Source organism: Spea bombifrons, chromosome 3 (genome assembly GCF_027358695.1).
Source record: "Spea bombifrons isolate aSpeBom1 chromosome 3, aSpeBom1.2.pri, whole genome shotgun sequence".
Lineage (NCBI taxonomy): Eukaryota > Metazoa > Chordata > Amphibia > Anura > Pelobatidae > Spea > Spea bombifrons.
The window spans coordinates 23,701,495-23,723,982 of NC_071089.1; the positions used below are offsets into that span (position 1 = coordinate 23,701,495).

General features: G+C 38.0%; 1 protein-coding gene across 1 annotated transcript in view; it reads right to left on the minus strand.

The window, feature by feature from the left end:
* Positions 1–1,027: 1,027 nt before the first annotated feature.
* KIZ (kizuna centrosomal protein) overlaps positions 1,028–22,488 on the minus strand; it is a 49,150-nt gene continuing 27,689 nt past the window's right edge. The window contains exons 10-13 of the mRNA XM_053461127.1: positions 19,758–19,880; positions 15,880–15,976; positions 3,992–4,062; positions 1,028–1,288 (exon numbers count right to left, since the gene is read on the minus strand). Of these exons, the coding sequence (XP_053317102.1) occupies positions 1,185–1,288; positions 3,992–4,062; positions 15,880–15,976; positions 19,758–19,880 (395 nt within the window). The 3' untranslated portion in view covers positions 1,028–1,184. The remainder of the gene's footprint in view (positions 1,289–3,991; positions 4,063–15,879; positions 15,977–19,757; positions 19,881–22,488) is intronic.

Sequence of the window (22,488 nt, forward strand, 5' to 3'; positions counted from 1 at the left end):
TTTTTTTGCCTTTTTTTAAAAAAAAATTAACATTTTTTTTCAACTTGAAGGTTCCCCTGATAGTGACATCAGTGGAAAATTATTTTTACATTTTACTGTTTTTTTTACTAGTTTTTTTCTAATTATTATAAATTTTATTTTTTAATTTATTTTTACTAATCACACTGTGATTAGAAAGCTGGGCTCCATTGACTTGCATGGTTGAATGCAGTACCTGTATTCAACCTGCAAGTGGAGCCAGAGTTCTCTAGAGGGTCTGGAGACCATCTAGCGAACTTTTTCATCTTTATTGTTTTTTTCCCGGGCCGCCGCTCTCCGGAGTGGTGACAGTCCATCCTGGGGTGTTTGGTGTTGCTGGATGCCTCCTGATCCTCCAGAGCGACACCATTTAAGTTTAGGAGGTGATCGTTGATCACCTCCTAAACACTTTTAAAACGGGCGTCCGCCGCCATACAATATATGGCGGATGTTGACGCCCCGGGGAGGGGCCAGAGATGGCCCCTAGTGTCGATCGTGGCGTTGCTGAATGCCTCGAGGTCGAGGCCTTACAGCAATGCCGTTTGGGTGCAGAAAGCGGAAGTAGATCGCTTTCTGCACCCGTTTAAAGACGTGCCGGTCCTGGCACGTCATTTGTCGTAAACGACATGTTTTTCCGTGACGTGCCCGGACCGGCAATTGTCATCAAGGGGTTAAACAACAATTGGATTAATACTTGCAAAAACATAATATTCAGGGATATAATTTTTAAACAGCTTCTTGATCCATGGAGAGATCTGACTACCATTCCGGGGTCAAGAAGGAATTCTTTTCCCCTAGTTTGTGCAAAATTGGAAAGAGCCACAACTGGGTTTTTTGCCTTCTTTTGGATCAACAACAAGAATAAACAGATATGTAAAAGGCTAAACTTGATGGACGCATGTCTTTTTTCAGCCTATGTAACTATATGTAACTATGTAATTGTCTCACTCACTAGATGCACTGAGAAGGTATCTTGTAATACACAATCTGGAAATGAAAGTCATGAACATTCGAGTGTAAATACAATTTTAATAATAATTTTAATCCCAAGACAAAAGGAAAAACAAACCTAAATAACCACAATATATCTCTAAACCAGTCTTTAGACTTTCTACAAGTGTAAATTATGTTCTTGTTTCCAGGTTCACATCTTTATATCGAATGTTCTAGTCAAAGAAATCATCAAAATCATCAGTCTCTCCAGTCTGATTTTTGGGTCTCAGGATAGCTTCTATTTCTGAGCTGCTGTCTTCAGATTCACCCCAGAATGCTAAAAAAATAAAATAAAATCACTTTGGATCATATTATGTAACTATAACCAACATTAAAATAGCATGCACAAGCATAAGTAACAATGCTCTTGAACCAATATAAAATGTGAAAAACTAGCTGATAAAAATGAATGTCACACACATGTACCAACAACATTTTGCAAAACAGGAGATTTATGCAAAATAATATAATTTTGGTATAAAAAACATATTATTATAATAATAATAATAATAATAACAATAAGTTAAGCTTTTTCTAAAAGTTAGATTTCTACTTGCCTAGTAGCCGGTGGCTTCAGATTTTTTTTTTTTTTTTACAGTCAATGTAGTTAAGCAGTGTCATCCAATATAATGTGAATTCGTTTTGGTGGATTCAAATAATACCGTACTTTAAAAAGGTGAACACATTAATTTAGGGTTATTACAATTTAATTTACGCATACATAATGTTAATCCTGTGATTGCCTCTGGAGCAATATTGTATAAAAGTCTCATTCAGGGTTTTTTGGCTTCTGGATTAACAGATATGGGTACTTGGAAGGATGGAATATGATGAACTTGGTGTTTTATTTTTAAACTAATTATGCAACAATGTTTGTGTACTATTATGTATTCTTTTAATTGAAACCTACGATTGCTTTTCAATGACATGTGAAAGTTTTGTCTCTGGCATTGAATCTTGTTAAATGTGTGCAAACAGCAACACTCTATAAGAAAGTTTTCAGTAGCAATCCAAGCGAGCAATGAATTACCTGTAAAAAAGTAATATGACAGAGTTGTTGCAAGGTCTTACACTTGTAAGGATTGGAAAATAGCCAGGGACACAGGAGGGATCATGTCACTCAAAAGGCTGTACAATTACCCCACTGAGATTACCGAGACCGCAAGTGAACCGGTAACAAGCAAAATGCGTTCCTTACAATAAGGTCAGTGTGATGTGAAATCTACTACCCTTGGAGACTGATGACAGGCGTTTGGCAGCAGTTGTGTTTAGGAAACAATTTCAAATCATTTCTACAACGTAAATGTGTGAACGGATATATAACAGGTTGAAAGACCAATTTTCAGACATGGGCAGGCATCACAGCAGGTTAGTATAATAAGGAAGTATTTTCTCTTCTAATATGTTGGGTTTATTTATTTTTTCAACAGGCAGTGTAAAATTACTGGGTGGCAGAAATGGTGTAACTGTGAAGATGGGACCCTTAGTCATCAGTATCCTTTCTAATACAGTTGCAATAATTGACTGTGTCATAACCCACTAGTGTCAGAATACGGCAGCATGTGGATTTTGGGAGGGCATGGCCATGGCTGGTGAGCATCCAAGTGCCTTCTGGAAACTGTCATCGCCACTCTTGTGGAGGCACTTTTCTGAATGAGCAACGGGTCCTGACAAAGGCTCATTGCTTCAAAAAGATGAAGAGGTAAGGATGAGTGAGGATGGGGTAAGAAATAATGGCTGGGGTTATATATAATTTGATTGACAGTGGCAGAAATGTTCATTTTATACATTCCAATGTATTTATGAAAAGAATGAAATGTAGCTATTTCCGCTAAGCTGCATGCCTGCTAATGTCTATCTGCTCATAATAGCGCAGACTTGTATCAAAATGGCAAATTGTTCATCACGGTTTCTCTTCAATATCCATATACCACAAGGAATTAAACATTCTTTCCATATTATGTGTGGTCAGTGTGATCAATCGTGGGAAGGAGGGAAGGCATGGAATAAAAAAAAAAAAGATTCCAAAATGGGGAAAACGAAAAAACATGGGGTTCTAATTGGGTTTGTTTACTGGTAATCTAGGAAGTGGAAGATTTCCATATCCACAAAAAGCAGATACTCCTGGGAATCAGTTACTCTGACAGGAAAGCAGATTCAATAGGTATTCACGTGTCTCTTACAGTATAATATGTTGGTTAATGCACACCTTAAAAACAGATTTTTAGTAAAAGTAAACCAGCTAAACATAAATAGTTTTTAAATCTGGAGACACTTCCAACCGTCAGCATAGAGTTGATGTATGTAGGAACTAATTAAGGTTTGAGTCCTACAAACTAGATGGGCTGAATGGGTCTGATCGACTACCAGATTTTATGGTTCTATGTGACGTCGGAAGAACGCAATAAAGGCCAGGATACAATGCTCCAGCACTGGAGGCTAGGCACAATGAGGCATTTAAAGACCACTAATTACACAAATGGCTTCAGGCAAGTAGTAAGCATCCCAGAATGACAGGGGTACTAGGTAGACAAAGGTCGCAACAACCACAAAGTGGCGATATGGGCAGGTGTGCAACCTCTCAAGCTCGGGGTTGCTGCTTTAAGTCATGGGATTCTTGACAGTTTTTTTCTGCGCTTTCCCATATCCAGTCAGTGAAAAACATAGCTGAATTCAAGGTATATCTTAAAAATTTTATGTTGGTGTTTTAAAGACACAAAGTGTGTGTCTTAGCATGAGTGTGTAAGCGTGTGTATAAATGTATGGGAAGGGAACGACTTGCTTTTACCAGCCCTCCCAGTCCATGTTTGGAACGAGAACACATCCATTTATGGCAGAACAAAAATGTAGCCTTGAGCTTTGCTTAGGATGTTATTATAGCGTCTATTAATAAATAGAATTTACCCAGCAGTGACCTTAACCCAGCTTAAAATGCAGGTCTCATAAATCAATATATGATTACATAGTCCAAACAATTTACCTTTAGACTTCTTGTTGATGGACATTGGAAGAGAATTTATGTTAGCTGGTATCTTGTTTGTTTTTTCTTTGCTGGTAAAATGGAAGCAGTTTTAGAAAGAAAATTAATGTTTATATATCATACGTAGGATACAGACACAATTATATATTTCTATGTAACTACTGAACAATAACATCTCCAAATATAAAATGTGGGTAAAAAGCAAAAAAATAAAACAGACACAATCTGACAACAAGAATACAACCCCCCCAAAAAACAAACATCAGATACACATGTTACATTGATTGCCCAGGTTTTGACAAGTCTCATTTTTGTGTTAAGATGTGTACAACCTGTTTATTGTATGTATATGGAAACATAGAATTTTGACAGCAGCTAAGAAACTTTCAGCCTGTCTAGTCTCCTTGTTATTGAAAAATTGAGGGCTTTTTATATTCGGAAACAAAATTTGTTGTCATTTACCCTCATTCACTCTCTCATGATCTTTAACACTCTTATTCATTCACTAATGCTCTCTCAGAATGTCCTCCCACCTTCTCCAGGGACCATTGTAACTCCCTGCAGCTCAGCTCCGCTTCTTCCTCATGGTGAGCTTCCGCAAAAGGGCAGAGCATCTTGGCACAGCCGCTCCCCTGCTCCTCCAATCAGGGGAGATTGTACGCCCAGAAGCTCTGCCATTTCTCAGATGTTCACCAGGAGGTGATGCCCTGTTGACCACTGAGAGGAAGACGAAGAAAGAAGACTTTTTGACCAGGGGACTAACAAAAAAATAAAAAGACAGTAGAACAAGAAGAGTGAATGCGAATGTGAGGGAGCATGAATGACAGAGTGTGGGTGAGTGTCTGAGTGAAAGGCTGGAGAGCAGTACAAGAATAAGTATTTGCAGCCAACAGTGAAACATGTTGGAGGTTCCTTGCGAGACTGAGGCTGCATTACTTCAAATGGAGTTCTGGATTTGGTCACATTTAATGGTCTCCTCAATGCTGAGAAGCACAGGCAGATACTTATCTGTCATGCAATACGACCAGATAGGCATCTGATTGCCCCCAAGTTTATACTGCAGTATGACAACAACCCAAATCATATAGCCAAAGTCATTAATAACTATCTTCAGCGTAAAGAAGGAGTCCTGGAAGTGATGGCAAGGCCCCCACAGAGCCCTGATATCAACATCATTGAGTCTGTCTGGGATTACATGAAAAGAGAGAAACGACTGATGCTGCCTAAATCCACAGAAGAACTGTGGTTAGATCTCCAAGATGTTTAGAACAACCTACCTGCCCAACCTACGTGCAAGTCTGCCTAGAAGAACTGATGCTGTTTTGAAGGCAAAGGGTGGTCTCACAAAATATTGATTTGATTTAGATTTTGCTACTGTTCACTCACTTTGCATTTTATTAAATGATAAAACTATTTTGACAATCATTCTTACTTTATAGCATTTTTTACCTGCCTAAAAACTTTTGCACAGTACTGTATATGCATACGCACATATGCAATTAATGTCTATAATTGATTATCCTTATATGTTATTCAATACGTATGCATAAATTCCTTAAATTTAATAACACAACCTGCCAAAAAACATAGAACTCTTTCTTACAGTTGATTAAAAAGGGGAAGCTACTATTGCCTTAGGTACACACCAATATTTATTTACATTAATAAAGTTCTAAAACTTATTGCGAATGGAAGAATTAAAAAAACAAAAAACAGAATAATCTTTTACTAAGGACACAGGTTAAATGACTTGTGGATCTACTTTCTGTGTGAATATAACTATGTAAAACAAAAACAAAAAACATTGACCATTGCAGGAAAAAGGTAGCATAATACCACAATGTAAAAAATAGCAGCATAATAACACTGCTCCAAGTCTATATAATATGGAAGTATATAAAGTATAGAAATAGTTAAAACGCACAATTAAAGGCTGGGATTAACATAGTATAATCACAAGACATTCCTGCTTTGAAAGACAGCTTCCTTTAAGATGAAGGGTGACTTCTGTTGTTCCTATGGAGTTCCTATGCGTTCTCTAAATCCACATGGGGACATGTAGCCCCTCTCCAGCCTTTGATCTACCCCCATGCATATGTTGCTGTAATACAGATTGCCTGCGAACGTCGGCTATTGTGTCTAGTGCGTCTATTGCTCTTCAATTTGGCAAATAAGATGAAATCGTTTTGATCTTTTGTGTGCAGCATGCACATTATTACAGCGCTAAAAAAGGGCAATCATATAACAAAAAATATCTCTACTAGTTAGCAACAAAAAATAGAGCAAATAACATACATTGCCTGCTAATCAAGCTAATGTTTAAGAGATCAAACATATTGTATATATGTGTACAGTGTTATTATTTGCATTTTTCTTTTTATAATTTTTGTTTGAAATGCAATGGTGGTATTTTGCAATGGTACATACGGTATATATATATTTTATACATAGATTGTAATGCTGGGGGGGGGGGGAATAACACCAGCCCAGAAAATGTATCTACCGTATTTTCCGGCGTATAAGACGACTGGGCATATAAGACGACCCCCAACTTTTCCAGTTAAAATATAGAGTTTGGGCTATACTTGCCGTATAAGACTACCCCTCTACCCAGTATACAACAACCAGCCAATCACGGCAAGCGACGTACCTTACCGGTGATTGGCTGCTTGTTGTATACAAAGCCTGCTTGGATTGGGTGGGTCAGCTCTCCCTAACATATGTCTGTCCACACACACATGTATAGACATACACTGCCCTCACACACCCCTTCCTTTACACACATATACACGTACACACCAGCTTACAAACACATATATACACATACACTGCCCTTACACACACCTGTCCATACACATACACATACACTGACCTTACACACACATATATACATACACTGCACTCACACCACTTTCTCTCCATCTCTTACCTTTCTCTTCTTCTGTCTTCCATCCAGTTGTGGGAGCGTGAGGTCCGTCATTTCAGACCTCTGCTTTACTGCTCCCTCATCACTACGCGCCGGCAATTGATGCCGAGCGCCGGGACATGACGCCAACCCCGCGCTCGGCATCAATAGCCGGCGCATACTGATTAGGGAGCACGGAAGCCGAGGTCTGAAGTGCCAGACCTCGAGCTCCCTAATGTTGAGATAGTTAGAGGGAGTTCTTCAGGGCCGTGATGAGCAGGGCTGGTTGGGGAGATCACGATCTTGCACCTACCTCGGCGCGGCCCTGAAGACCGGCCCTGGGGAGGCGGCTTCTCCGCTCGCCCCTCCCCTAGAGATACGTGGCTTCGCGGAGAATCGTGATTCTCCGGCTCGGTAAGTTTCAGTACCCGGCGTTTAAGGCGACCCCCGACTTTTGAGAAGATTTTCACGGGTTAAAAAGTCGTCTTATACGCTGGAAAATACGGTATATACTTTTTAGGGTATGCTAACATTTATAAAGGATCTATGCTAACAGATCCTTTATTTTATTGTTTCCTCTGAATATTTAATCACAAACACACCAAAACATCTAGGCATCAGTGCATGCGTTTGTGTCACAAGACAATTAGGTATCCTGGCAAAAATGACAAATGGTAAAATTTCACAGAATTAAAGAATTATTTCTGGGAAAGGTTTGGCGTTGTACTAGGAATGAGGTCTGTAGTCATATTTAGTTACACAAATGGTAATTTCCGCAGAGTATGTAGAACAGCTCCTTTAATCATGCATTATTCATGTGAATATTCACACAGCCAGCATTCCAACGATCTGGAATTATTTTACCTTCCTCTGGATTAATACATATAGGTTTAGTACAGAAGCTACAGAATTGTTAATTGTAACATATTTTCCCAGTTAACAAATAGACATCAATCCCAAACCTATTCACACGATAGACTAGCATATTTGAACTACTGATCAACCAACAGCAGTATTGTATAATTGGATGAGTTCTTTTGTAAAGTAGACCCCTTGTGTATTGAGGTTAGCTGAAACAGATGTTTGACATCTCAATACTGAGAACAATTTACTACCAAATCATTTGAATTAGAAAAAATATTGCTGCCATCTAGTGGTCAGTTGCAGTAATTACAAACAAGCTGAACACTGACCCCTTTATGGTTTAGCAGAACACCTTAAGCAACTTAAGCAAACAGTTGTATTAACGCCACAAACAAGTATTACTGTTTGTGTGTCTGAATATTACAGGACTATAGCGATTGAATGCCATCCACAGCACCAGGTAAAATAAATAATAAAACATAATCCATGTTGCATGCATTCACTTAAAGGGGCAGTACAACAAAAAAGGAATGCCTACGATACTTACGGTTATTCAAAACATGTATCTTTTTCCGCAGTAAGTACATTTTTAGTTAGTAGTTTGCTATTTTTTATCCGGGAAACAAAATTCCCTACCACACATAATGGAATAGATATATAATACAGTACTACAATTGTATTATATTTCTCATTTCATTATTATAAAAAAATTCTCAAAAAATACGCTTGTGAGTTTGCATGACACCTGACAAAGTACATAGTAAAAGGTAAATGGTTTTTTTACATCTAATTTGCAAATAGTTAACAGGGTACTGATCGTGATGAATTCTGATATGCCCAGCTTATTTGTTTGAGTATTGATCTATGATGTTCATGGCTAAATGCAGACACGTATTTATATTAGGTCAGACCTAGGGCCTATGTCCATTGATGCTGTCATTTCTGTGACATCATATCCCGCCACTCCGCGTAAGCAGTACATAAGTCCTAAATAGATCAGCTGGGGAAAACATTGATCTCCTTTGCAACCAAAACCACGCAACAGGTGCTCTATTTAGGAGACATTGGGGCAACCATGAGGAACACAGATATGATCAGGGCTCTAGTATGGAGAAGGATCAAAAGATCATTGGACCTGCACATAAGTAAAGACATAACAAACACATCATGCCTACATATATAAATAAACAGACAAATGTTTGTTTTCCTTTTGTTATGAAAATAGAATGCCAAGACACAATCTATGAATATACAAGAACATTACTCATTATGAAAGTGCAGTCATTTAACTGCAAAAGTAACTCAAAGGGGACAGCATGCCATTCACTGGGGAATTATTGACGTGCATGTGTTAAGTCACAGTGACAGACAAGACACAGCGACACACTGATAGAAAGTGACACGCAGAAAGGCTCAGACCCATACACTGACAATCACAGAGTGTCAGGTAAATAGACAGACAGGATGACAGTCAAACAGGCAGACAGACTAACAAAGAGAGAGAGGGAAATAGGAAAACATGTAGACAGAGAGCAACACATTGACAGCTGAAGATGGTATTAGTAACAAGTGTTCTAATAGTTGAACTACTGAACGAGTGGAGGAAAGTGGATAATCATGTAGCTTTAATCTGTAGGCAATTCACATGGTTAAAATTTAGACCCTGTCGAAGGCGGGCAATACAGCAAAGGAAGAGGAAAGGAGTGCAGGAGAAGGGGTGCAGACGAGACTATCCAGTCATTCATATTGTAGAGCTGCCTGATCAGCGTGTCTTCTCCACACTATATATTCTGCCCTGAGCTAGTTATTGCCACCTGCTGCCCAGCAGTGGTGTATTTCTCCCAGTTGCCACTTACATGCACCATCCTTTTTGCTGAGTGCAGGAATGTGCTATCATGTCCTGCCGCACCATCTTAGAGGGATGTTACTATGGAGGCTGTGCTGGTTGGACACAGACCTTCATAGTGTAATCAGAACTGGTATAAAGGAGATACCAGATCTCCTCAACAGGACCAGAGCAGTGGCCACAGAGTCTGATCATGCAATTAAATGCTCGGATGCTCGGATCCTTGATACGCTTAGGTGATGAGGAGATGCTCCCGGATATAGAATGAGACTCAATTAACTACATTTCACAAATTTATAGTAAATATTGGCCTTTTACTTACTGAGAATACACCAGGAATTAAGAATATACAACTCAAGTAGTTTTATAAGAAAAAACATGATTTCCTTGTTTTAAGTGCAAACATAGACCAAAGTGTCAGTTGCACATGTAGCTTACTGTTATTTTCACAGTTTATTGCGTGATTGGGAACTTCACTGAAGAACATAAGATATCCACAAAACACCATCGTAAAAGCTGGATACTTAGAATTCGAGTGACCTCCTCTGGTTCATTCCATTACTACAGAGCAAGAAAAAAATGCCACACACGCTGTCTCTACCTCCAGGGGAATCTGCGTTAATCCACAGAGGTCATTAAAGAATACATCAGTTTCAACATTACATGGTTACGAGCCTCCACATTTGTTTAAAAAAAGAGGCTGTCATGAATAATATTATTTTATTCCACTGAGAGAATATTTTCTCCTAGGTTTATTTTTAAAATATCCGGCAAAGTGCAAGCGTATGAGTGCTAGACTTAAATAGCCTGCCAAAAATGTTTTATGGGAAACAAAACAAAACGGGGGTTTGAATGTTGGAAGGCAGAACAGGGCAATGCGTTTAGAAGAGAAGGGAACTGGCATGTAGTCTCGGACAAAAAGGGAACAAGTGGTCTTTACTTAGAGAGCAGCGTCCTATTAAGGCTCGCGGCTTCACACATTCGCCTTTTTATCCCCATTCAACCACAAACTGATTTTGCTAGGGGAAATACAATAGTAGAAAAAGATTAACATTGAATGAATCTTTAATAATAAACTGTTACAGATTTGCCTATTCCCCTTGATTTATAATACAATAAACATTGGATTCTATTAAGTTTCATGCTCTAAAGACACTGCGCGCTGGAGAGAAGAAGAAGAAGAAGAAAAAAAAAGCCGAGTATGAAAGAACTCAATTCTTTCGGTCTCCAGTACCATAATAGTGAAATGAGCATGTATAAATGGGCTAAGAGTATCTCTTTGCATCTTTTATAGTTTGTGTGTATTAATCTGTAAAGCTTATTAAGGGAAAGTCATTGCTATGCAAAGCAGTGCCCAATCCCTTTCTCTCGCTTTTCAACAGAGCGCAGTGTTTAGCCAATAGGACTGGCCCCCTGGCCCTCATTCGGCATTCATAACATGCAACATTTGCACAATGTATCTCTCAAAGGCTGCTGAATAGGAGGCCTTAATACTCATGTAAACAACTGCAAACCAATTACTTAATGAATCAGACCCACACATAATGAGGTGCCAGACAAAGGCCTATAAATGCATTTTTTTTTTGCGCCCAATCCCCTGCTTTAAAGTGAAATCCCTCAGCTGTAGTTGGGACTAAACTGGTGCATCATAATTATTGTCTCCAGGACATCAGAGGAAGCCATTTTTTTTTTAATTTAGGTCCTGCCGGGTCTTCTTTGATGTCACTCATCAGCTCGCTGACTAAACAAAGTACAGAAGACCTTTTTTATCAATAAAATAAAAAAAAGTACCGCGGCAGCACTGCGCTGTTATGTTTATTTTCAAGTACTGGGTTTTGAGACCACTTGTAAAAGCAATAAAGCACAAGAAGTGACTGCGGTTTAGTGGAATATTTAAAAGCCTGGAAGAAACTTCACAGGGTGCCAATCACAAACAAGCTAGCACCTGAGCTCCATGTCTTCCGTGCCACCAGGCTACCTTCCTTATTTTGGTTGTATAATCTCATCCACGGTACACTGATGTCAAGTAGGCATAACCATGTGTCGCTACTGAACTTAAAATAAAAACAGCCTATTATACATCGGTTCTTGGGGGGAAAAACTGCGCTGGCAATAAAAACCATGCTATTCAGCTCTGTAACAAAAGATAAGCAGAATTACAAAGCATGGCGGCAAACACTGTGCTGTTAAACACGGAGCTGGAATGTACAGATCAAAAATATAAGACCTTTGTACTATACTAGCTCCCAGTGTTTAGGGAAATACATATGATGCGGTATACAATAAAAATAATTTGTGGCTGAAAAGGAGCCAAGAAAATAACAGTGAGGCAGGATCCTACTGTATGTGCACATGGATAAGTATAAAGAAAGAGCACAGCCATTGGTCGGTGCCGTTCCAGCGTCATAATGTATAATGTCTGTCCAGGCTGCTCTGCCCAAGGTTGCATGGAACCTCCTGAGCCAGAACCATACATGAAATCACCGGAGAATTGGTGAATACTAAAAGTACACAAGACCCCATCCTTCCTATAGTTGTACAATATAAAGAGCATTAAAGGCTTCCCAATAATTATGGCTTAGATGCAGTGCTTTAAAAGTTAATTATAATCACTAATTCAGCTCCCTGGTAAGCAATATAGCCATAAAAAATAAGGTACAACTTGCCAAAATTGGGGTTCTTTGACATAATGGCAGAGGAAGCAATATATGGCCATATAGTGTGATGAAAGAGCAGGTTTTTAGAATGATATTTGCTGGGTATGTGCTGATGTCTTGCTCTGCAGGAATGGCTTCATGGAAGGCAGGGCTAACCACGCATAGGGCTGTGGGTAGTTGTCCATAGGAGTTTGTAGTAGGAAGGAACTGGGTGGAAACCAGTGAAACCTGGCTGGAGAATAGGCAAAAATGTAGGCAGGGAGTGGCCCCTGGCCAAAGAAATTAAATCGGAGCTCTGGGGAAAGCAGTGCTTCAGCCGTAGACGCCGGATCAAACCCAGAGAGTTCCCAGGTGTTCTGGTGTACCTGTCTGCCCCCCTCAAATTCCTAAGATTGTAAGCAGGGTCAGATTAAGTCATAAGAAGACTCAGGCTGTCGTCACCCCAGGTCCCATGTCCTCAATGTGTTGTAATAGATCTGATGCAGCTTCTTTTCATTCTGCACTATTATGTTTTAATGTGCATTCATATTATTGGTCATTTTGTATATTGTCTTGGTATTGTTCATTTTCCCCCTCCCCCATTGTAGCATCGCTACAGAATATGCTGTATAAATGTGATAATGACAAAAAATAAAATAAATTCCGAAACTACTCAACAACTGAGCAGTTTGCTGGTATTATTACTGTATAGCTCTATAAAACAAATCTGAATATATATATATATATATATTTTACATCAGTGCGTGTAAAGAAAGCCTTCGATATGTGTATTCTAGATTTATTACACTTAACAGAGTTCTTTAATCTTGAGCAAACAGAAGAACACCAGAAATTTAATGATGGCAATATATATGGTAAATAGCCACCAGTTATGTTTTCCAACTCAAAAATCCACGATCAATATATTATCTCCAATAAAACTGTCTTTTATGCTTCCTGCAATTACATGTCTCCGTATCATGGTTTTCATTGTCTGATGCTAGGTTTCGTTTTGATACCGCTCATACTTACCATTGAATGTGGAGAGTGGATTCCTGCTAATGGTGTACTCTCTTTATGACCACGCATGATTTATGTGGATCAGCAATAAAGGGAGTTCTATAGTCAATGGTGCTGAGGGATAATTGCTACTAGGAAACACTGATAAAAATATCTCTGTATTCAATAAAGGATTGCAATGACCACAGCACACAGATGCAGGCATCTTGCTGAGTGCTTATGAGTTGTACATTGTACTGCTGCAGCTTTTCTCCATTCATCTGGACAGTCCATCAATTAAGTGGCAAAGATTTGTAATAATTACAGTAGTGTTCCTTATTTGTGGTCATCACAACGTAAGGCAATACTATTTGTCACAGAGAGGTCTGTCATCCGAAGAAGTACTCTAACAAGTAGTACTGAACAAGAGAGCATGTGTCCCCTCACTGGTATCAAATCTACTGAGCGCATTGGTCCTTTGCCTGTTGCAAGAGTGGGAATAATTACAATAAGACTACATGTTTTATTGTCAAAATGAGGAGGAAAAACTATTGTGACACAGTATATAAGGCTTTAGATTCTAGAGACTCTAGATCCAAACTGAGCAACATGTAGGTCTTATGATGTCAAAGTCTGATGTAAAATACCACATAAGGACATTAAATAGGTAGATTATATATATATATATATATATTCTAATTAGAAATACTACTATACAGAGCTAGGCTTCAGTCTGTATACTGAATAGTGAAATATCTCATTGTCCCAACATGACCAACGTCAATGGAGGAAATATTAAAGCGTTGCTTTTAAGCACCTGCTTTTATGCTCATACCATATTCTAATGAAAACATCTTAAACTAGTCTGATTCATGGAAGACACTGTCATCAGAGCAGGTTTAGCGACTGTGCTGGCAGCGATATCACTCTTTTTTACTATGCTATGTGACAATTGTACCGAACATTTGCATTTAAATTCCCTGTAATTATGGGAAAGAAAATAAAAGTTAATACAGTCATTTTATCGCAGAAACGACCATCACCTAATTAAACATTACTTTACTAGTGAACTAGATAATATGTACACCCGGGAACATCCCAGCGGCGTCTACTCAGAGCTATGAAGGGCCAACCCCAGAAAGCTTCTGCGACAAGAAGGGCCGAACTGGCCTCGCAGAATGTGTTGTTAAACTGGGTGCACCCGCTCCAGATTACACCTTATGCGGAGAATACATTTCTGGGTGTGATCTTTTTTTTCCCCTCCCCATTAGTTGCAATGTGCTCTCTCATATGACTACTTGAGCTAACATACTTTAGGACATTTAGGAAACAAATGAAATTCTGCATGGAAGAAATGTCAATTCACAAAAAAAAGGAGGCTAATTGGAAAGATGCAGCATTGCTGTTTGCTAATAAGTAATTTCATTACTAATTTAACATTGTTTTGCTAAAACAATTTCAGAACAATTGAGATATATTACACCCCTACCATAACATAATACATATTATTATTAAAACATTATTGTTTTGCCAAAAAATATAGTCAAATTGAACAGAGCATTTAATATAGCAAAACAGAGCTGTCATCTTCAGCATCATTAAAAGCATTCAGACTAGTTATTTATAGCTTATAGATTTTATTTTTTAATTGGAACCTTCATTTGGTTTAAAAATGAGTGAGTAATTCCCTCGGTTCACTGGGGCAAGACTTGCGTTGCTAATTAATTCTCTTCCAATCGCTCCTCCTCGTGTAGCTGCGACAACCAATCAGTTTCCACCAAAGAGGACTATTTTTTTGGAGGGGCTACAGTATGTATATGAGATGGCGCCTCACAATCAGATATATTTATAATAGTTTAACGTACGCAAGACATTCATTATACTCTCTGATATGTTACTCAAATAAACCTTGGCAGCTCTGTCGTTTAACAATTCCTCTACATGTTTAATCGTATAAAAACAACATAGACTTTTGATATGTTTTTCTTATACATATGACAAGTAAGAGTTCCTGGTAAAAAATTATTAATGAAGCCAAATTTAGCATGATTAAATAATTATTTCTGTTAAGAATTTTGACATTCAACATTACTGGGAGTGATGTTTCTAATGCTGCATTTAGTTACAGTGTCTAATTTGGTGGCCTTTAATCTGTAAACACAGTTCCTAGGTTTATTTTGATACCGCACTATTTTATTTAGGATTGGGGATTTGACAGGTCGACATTAAGAATAAATACACTGTTAACATCTTTTCTGAATTGGGCATGTAAATCGGTATTGAGCCTAGGCTGAATTTCATCCCTTCGACAATCACCATTAAAAAACAAGCTCTTTTATTTCTTCAATACTCTTCCTGTATTATGTCTGCTCTTAGACTGACAATTTCCATTGTCTGGTCGCCAAGTAGCCCTACAGAGAGCAGCTGTACACGCTAATTTGAGGTTCACTGAGATGTCAATTGAGTCTTAAAATGAGAAATAACAGCTGCAAAACAATACCTGGGTCTTAAAAAAAAAAAAGGCAACAAGTAGTAACTGTTTTAGATTTTCTGATCACAGATTAGTGAAAGTATAACTTTATTCATAGAAATTAAACATATTTAGCAGTTCAAACATGTGTTAAAAGATCTGTCTTACCTGGACATAGACGTTTTTTCACTTGATGATAAACTAGCATCTGAGCCCGGTTTATTATTTGTCTTTGTCCTGAAATTGGTGTCACCAGCAGCTAATCCTATAAAGATACAGACAGGTTACTCACACACAGTTATCTTCGAGATTTGCAATATAAAGACATAAAATTACGGTAAATGACAGCATAAGAAAAGATACAGGCAGCTTATAACGGATACCTTAAAACTGCATCACCACAAAACTGAGGGGGAAAATCAACCGTTATTTAAAAATTACAAACATAATAATAACAAATTAAAAAAAAAAAAAATGGTTTGCTATTCCATTGGTTGCTATGGTGATAAAACCACTTCCCTGCCTTTGGAACCATATTCCCTTTTCATAAATACAGTATATCATTGCCAAATTCTTAAATAAAGCACTGTACACATTAGACTTGCGCTTTCCGATCGTATGGAGCCAAATTCGGCAATTCGTACTAAGCCAGAAAACGAGGCCAGAACTTTCTTCTGAAATTCGCAGGACCTTTCACTCACAATCTCATTCATTCTCTATCTTCTCTGCCGACCCCTTCTGCATCTTCTTGTTCTTCATCTTCTTTCGTTTATCTTCTATCTTCGCCCGCATCTCTGCGGACAAAATCTGGCAGGAACTTCCACCAAAATGGCGGCGCTTCTAGCAATGTCCTCTCACTCGATCCTCGAATTGGGTGGGAGGCCGCCATCAAAAGCTCCGCAATTTTGTCATAAGGTGAACTGCCGCCAAAATTGTGAGGATCAGGCGAGGGGACGTCACCGAAAATACCGTCATTTCGGATGTAGTTCGCACCAGGTTATGGTCTGCAGATATGCAGACGAAGATCAAAGATAAAAGAGAAAAGATGAAGAACAAAAAGATGCAGAAGTGGTCGGCACAGAAGGTAAGGAAACATTTAGAGAGAGTGAGTCAGAGTGAATGTGGGCACCGGGCACCAAATTAAAAATGCCCCCAAATTCTTGCCTGAACTGAATGGGCAGGGAACACAATTTGTTACAGGAAACACTAATGGGACAAAGCCAAACCAAATTGTATTTGGCTCATTTGTAGACATCTGGTATACAGTTCCTAAAATGGCCTGCAAACAGGAATTACACGTAATAACGAATTTTACTTTGGGGAAGTAGACAAACATTTTAATATTGTTTTGACTTAAAAATATTTAAGCAGTTTCGTTGGCACGAAGCATGTGTTATTCCTTTTCCTTCATGCGGACCTTTGGGTACTGCAGTCAAAACTATGAGAGAATGTCCAAATTTCACCATTTTCAGGTATACATCCAAATATTGGTGCTCAGATACTCAATGGACCAGTTGATGAGATTGTAGATCTTCCTTGTGAGCAGAATAGTAACATATGACAGTCTATGCCTTGCCGACAAAACCTCTCTAGTGTATTTATCCGACATCACAGATCCTTTCTAAGACACAACGCTAGGCAACTTGGGCAGCAACCAACCAAAATACACCACTGCTAATGTACTATAAGAATATTCATGGAAATTTGTTACTTGGCCAATTCATCAATGGATCAGTTTCAATTGAATAAATCAGCGGAAATAAAAGCCTTTCTATAAAACCAGAGCTGATGAAGGTCACCGTAATGCAGATTTCTCACATTTAGTTCCTTACAACGCACTCCTTTAAGTTCTAGCAGATATTTGCATAGACAACCATGAAACGCGGGAAAAGGCGATAAGACATAGAAGACATTTTAGGTCACTCCCATGTGGCCACCAATACCAGAAGAATATTGTGTATCTCATGCTATTACATTTCTTTAGTGTCTTCAAAATCTTTAGAGAAAAAAGTATATTTGCCAAATGAGGCCTAAACAAAAATAAATTAAAGAAAACATCCTGATGTTTTGTTCAATTTTTTGTCACACGGATTGCATTGAAGTTTTCAAAAAAAAACATGAAAGCTACCCTCCTGCAGCTATAGTTGGCCCGCTTATTAATCTAAGCTTGCATTCATGACCTATCACTTCAAAGCTACTAAATTAAGCTATTAGTGTCACACTGACTGGCAACGCAGCATTCTCCGGGAACTCCATGCTTCCACACGTATAGAAAAAATAAAGTAAAGCTCTTGGTAAGCAGTTTGTTTAGTTTCAGCCTATGAAATATTCACACACAAAAACAGATCTACACACTGCCGGTATCATTAAATGTGTGCGGATTTTGGCCTTATTTAGACCAAGGGGTATCGGTGAACTTTCATCTCAAAGAAGGAAACATCACAGTGGAACGTTTGGTCACCGATAAATTAACCCCGCTGTGTAACGTAGCATGGTATTTTTCATGTGAGGTAAAATGACACTGTTTGGGAAATCTATGCCTTAATCTCCCAGCATGCATTGATGCATGAGAGAAATCGCGTCTGCTTAGAGCAGGGAATTAATAATCACATCTGCCTTGCACTTGACCAACTGGTAGACTTTCCTGCACGTCATGATATAAAAGCAAGCAAAGCCTTTCTGTGAAACGGTGGATTGTGGCATCTTTAACAACAACCTTTGGGAGGTGGAGGAATGGGTAAGATAGTTCCATTGATCTGCCTAAAACATTACTTTAAACTTGAAGAACAAAACAATCATGGTATGTAAATCAGTTGAGCATAAAAATATATGTTATGTTAATATATTTTGCCTTTTAAAATATTCTGATAACAAAAATGCAGTTTTATGATGTGTCTATTTCCCTAGACATAAAAAGGGGTGTTGTTGCCATCAGAAGTTTACAACATAACTAAAACCATTCATTTCATAATTGTCAAGCTACGTAACGGTTTTGCAGATATTTAGTTTAAAGGTTCTTATGAAAACTGAGAATGGCAGCAATCTAAGGCAGAGCCAGTATTATCTCATCAAATTCCTGCCCTGAATAGTTTACGCTCTTCTTCTCGACTAGCCTTACCCGCAACAATCAGCAACTAAATAATAGATAATAATAGATTTCAGCATCAGCCAATCACAATGCTCAGTCAGCATACTCCCTTTATTCAATGGAAGAGCTACAACACACGTGCAGGAAGGACACCTAGGTACACTTCCTGTTTTCAGTAAAGACAGGCAGGGGAGGAGGGAAATAGGCCAGAAGTCTCATTTTCAAACTCTAATAGCAAAACAAAGCAGATACCAATTTGCATGCAGTAAAATGCATTGGTGTCTGTGCAAAATGGACCTCGGTATGGATGTCATTTAAATGAGTACCTTTACCTTTTTTCAATTGTGTAATTAAAGTAGCAATTTGTTCTGTCAACACTTTACAAACATGTTATACCATTACATTATTTTCTGCCAACACCTTTTGATTGTGTTACACAGTCCTCAGTATTTAAATAATGTATACATTTTCCTCTATACTATATATTTTATGTGAATTTATTACTCTTCCCTGTGCTTAATAAAGCTACCCCCTTTAAAGACAATATACTGTCTATGTGGAAATTTGCTCTACCATAAAAAATTATAGCATGTTTAATTTAACAGCATGTACTAGTATTAATATAAAATACCACAGTTTATCTGGGACCAGGGAAGCACGTAAATTATTCTAGAATTTTTTGAATACTGTAATATTTCAAACTGTATTATATATATATATATATATATATATATATATATACATACACACACGCACACACACCATTGACAAACTGCACAAAAGCAGTACAGACCAAGGCCGCTACTGGTACTAGAAGCACTTCTGAATATAAACATTAAGCAAATTCACAACAAATTTACATAAATGAAATGTAGAATAAATGGTCAGAGTTTATTAAAATTAAATGTATATACACACAATATAGACGACTCTTATAAGTGTTATTGAGTTCACCTACCAGGGATTTCAAGCTCTGAGACATCACTTATTTCCTCTTCGTCATCTTCCTCTTCTTGGTGTTGAGGGTCTTGTTGTAGGTTCTGGAGGTCTTGAGCGGTAGCATCTGTCCAATTTGAGTTCACTGTAAGTAAACACATCAGGTTGGATTTAATGCTGGACGCACATCTGTTACAAGTAGGTGTATATGAATCCACCCATAGATACAAGGGAAGAATTTGTAGGGGCGGGGGGGTAGTTTGAAGGGGCAGAGGAGGGGGTAGTTTGAAGGGGCAGGGGGGGTAGTTTGAGGGGGGTAGTTTGAAGGGGCAGAGTGGGGGGGTAGTTTGAAGGGGCAGAGTGGGGGGGTAGTTTGAAGGGGCAGAGAGGGGGGGTAGTGAGGGAGGGCGCCAGAGGAGTAGTCCGCACAGGGCGCCACAACGCCTAAGACCGGCTCTGGATATACCAACGCAGAGTAATCAACTGGGATTAATGACAGTCCTTTATTTGTACATTAATTTGAAATAGAAAGGTTAAACGCAGAAATTAAATTCAAATTGGGCAAATTCAAATTAATTTGCCAAGTCCATGCTCCATATTATTTTCTTAACTAAGCAAATTAAGTGCTTCTATACTATCATTAAACTTAAAATACAAAGGAGAGAATGTTTAGATGCTTAAAAACGGAGTTGTCTACAATGCTGTGGCTACCTTGAATACAGTGACACCAAGTGGCAGATTCTCTGCAAGTATGAATGAAACAATTTTGCATTTGTCCACCTCTTACGCCAAAAGACCTACAGTAACGTTAGACGTTTCTATCACTCGCCTCAAGTGTGGTTAGGAGATCTTTTGCCTACAACCTTATCTACCATGCATTGTGAGATAGCACATTTAAATAAAGCCACACAGAAAGATATATATATATATATATATATCCTCTCAAATATATCTTGAGTACTATTCTCTATTATTTATGTGCATTTTATTTAATATTTCTACCCCCCCCAGGGCACCAACGTGCTCAACCAAAAAATCTCTTAAAATCCGTTAACTGTACAGACATCTACCTGGAATGTAACTCAGGTAAAGAAATCAACAAAACTGAAACAGATCTTGCGAATTCCAGACAAGCGGCATATATACAGTATTGAATTATCCACAAATTGGCCCAAAAACCACCCAATATTTATTTAGCTACCATACATAGTACATCAAACTCGGTACTTAGTGAGGACTCCCTTTAGTGTGACCTCATACAAGTTGTTGTTCTAATCAAGATGCTGGTAACTCTGAGAAGAAAAGTTAAGTACAATCTGTTGTCTCAAAATGTTTTTTGAAGAAGCCAAAGTTATTTTTAAAGTTTTAAAGTTTATTGGCCCTTTATATTAACACTAATTGTCACTATCTGCTACAATACTACACCACATCAAACTACCATTTCTAAAATTAAGTATTCGGAACATTTCCCTTTTGAGTGAAAAATTCTAAAAAGTAGATTATGTGCATTGTCTTCCACTTCCATGGCATTAGTTTACAGGCCAATATATGTAGGTTGATTTAAAACATTTGTGTTTTGTAAGAAAATAAAAACAGTAATAAATGCAAAAAAAAGGAAGACTAACAAATGATGACGTGTAAATTCCAAACATTAGCATCTATTTATTCTATTGGGTAACACCATGTGTAATATTCCTCTAAAGGTATTTCATTATCTCATATTTAAATGCACATTACCTTTGAGAATATTTGATTCATATTTAATAGTAGCTTAATACAAATGATTGATGGTTGTGTAAAATATATATTAAAAAAAATTCAATTATAAAATAGACCAAGCAATTGTAATGTCCCATCACATATAAGATATTTAAAAAGAAAATCTAGTTGGTTAAAAAATAAAAAAATAAAAAATAAAAAAAAAAGATATAAATTACTAAATGTTAATTAAAAAACTTAATTCTCAAGAGATTCTGGAAAGGATCAGTTTTCAAAGACCTAATTGACAATGTGGGTTTCCTGCGGCTGACTGACGCTCCATGCTGAGCTTTGCTTTGGCTTCAAATACGTAAGTGTGGAGCTGTAGCACTGAAACACAGTCTCTTTCAACAAATCGCTATCACGTTAGAAATTGGATGTATAGAGAATGCAATAGCTTCATTAGGGTTTTTTGCCTTCTTTTGGATCAAGAGTAGGAAGGTTAGGTAGAAAGGTTGAACTTGATGGACTTAGGGACCTTATGTACTATGTAACTATGTATGTATAACATTTTGAAATAATTATATACATATAGACACACACATACATATCTATCTATATACACTGTTTGTTTAAACCTATATAATAAATGCCATGATGATCGATAAGGTTCTCAATAATTATTAGAAGTTGTCACCCACTGCCCCAGGCCATACTCCAGTTTTCTGCATTATTTTAATGACTTGTCTGATACTCTTTAGTATACCATTCGTCATTTTTATAGAGTCTTACAATCTGGTCCATTCTCCCAAAATACAAACTATTCCCCTGCTTGACTTTTTCTCTGTAAGTTCCTCCCCAGAATCAGGTTTTAAAAATGCTTAATTCTGACCACCATTTCTTGGACTGTTGACCAGCGACCACTGATGAGGACCTTACCATTCACCGCCACCAATACAGATATCTCAAGAAGCGGTCCTGTACTTGTCAGCAAAAGCGACAGCTGCAAAAGCAGCTTTACTGCTCAGTCTGCACGTATAACTCTGTACCATTAG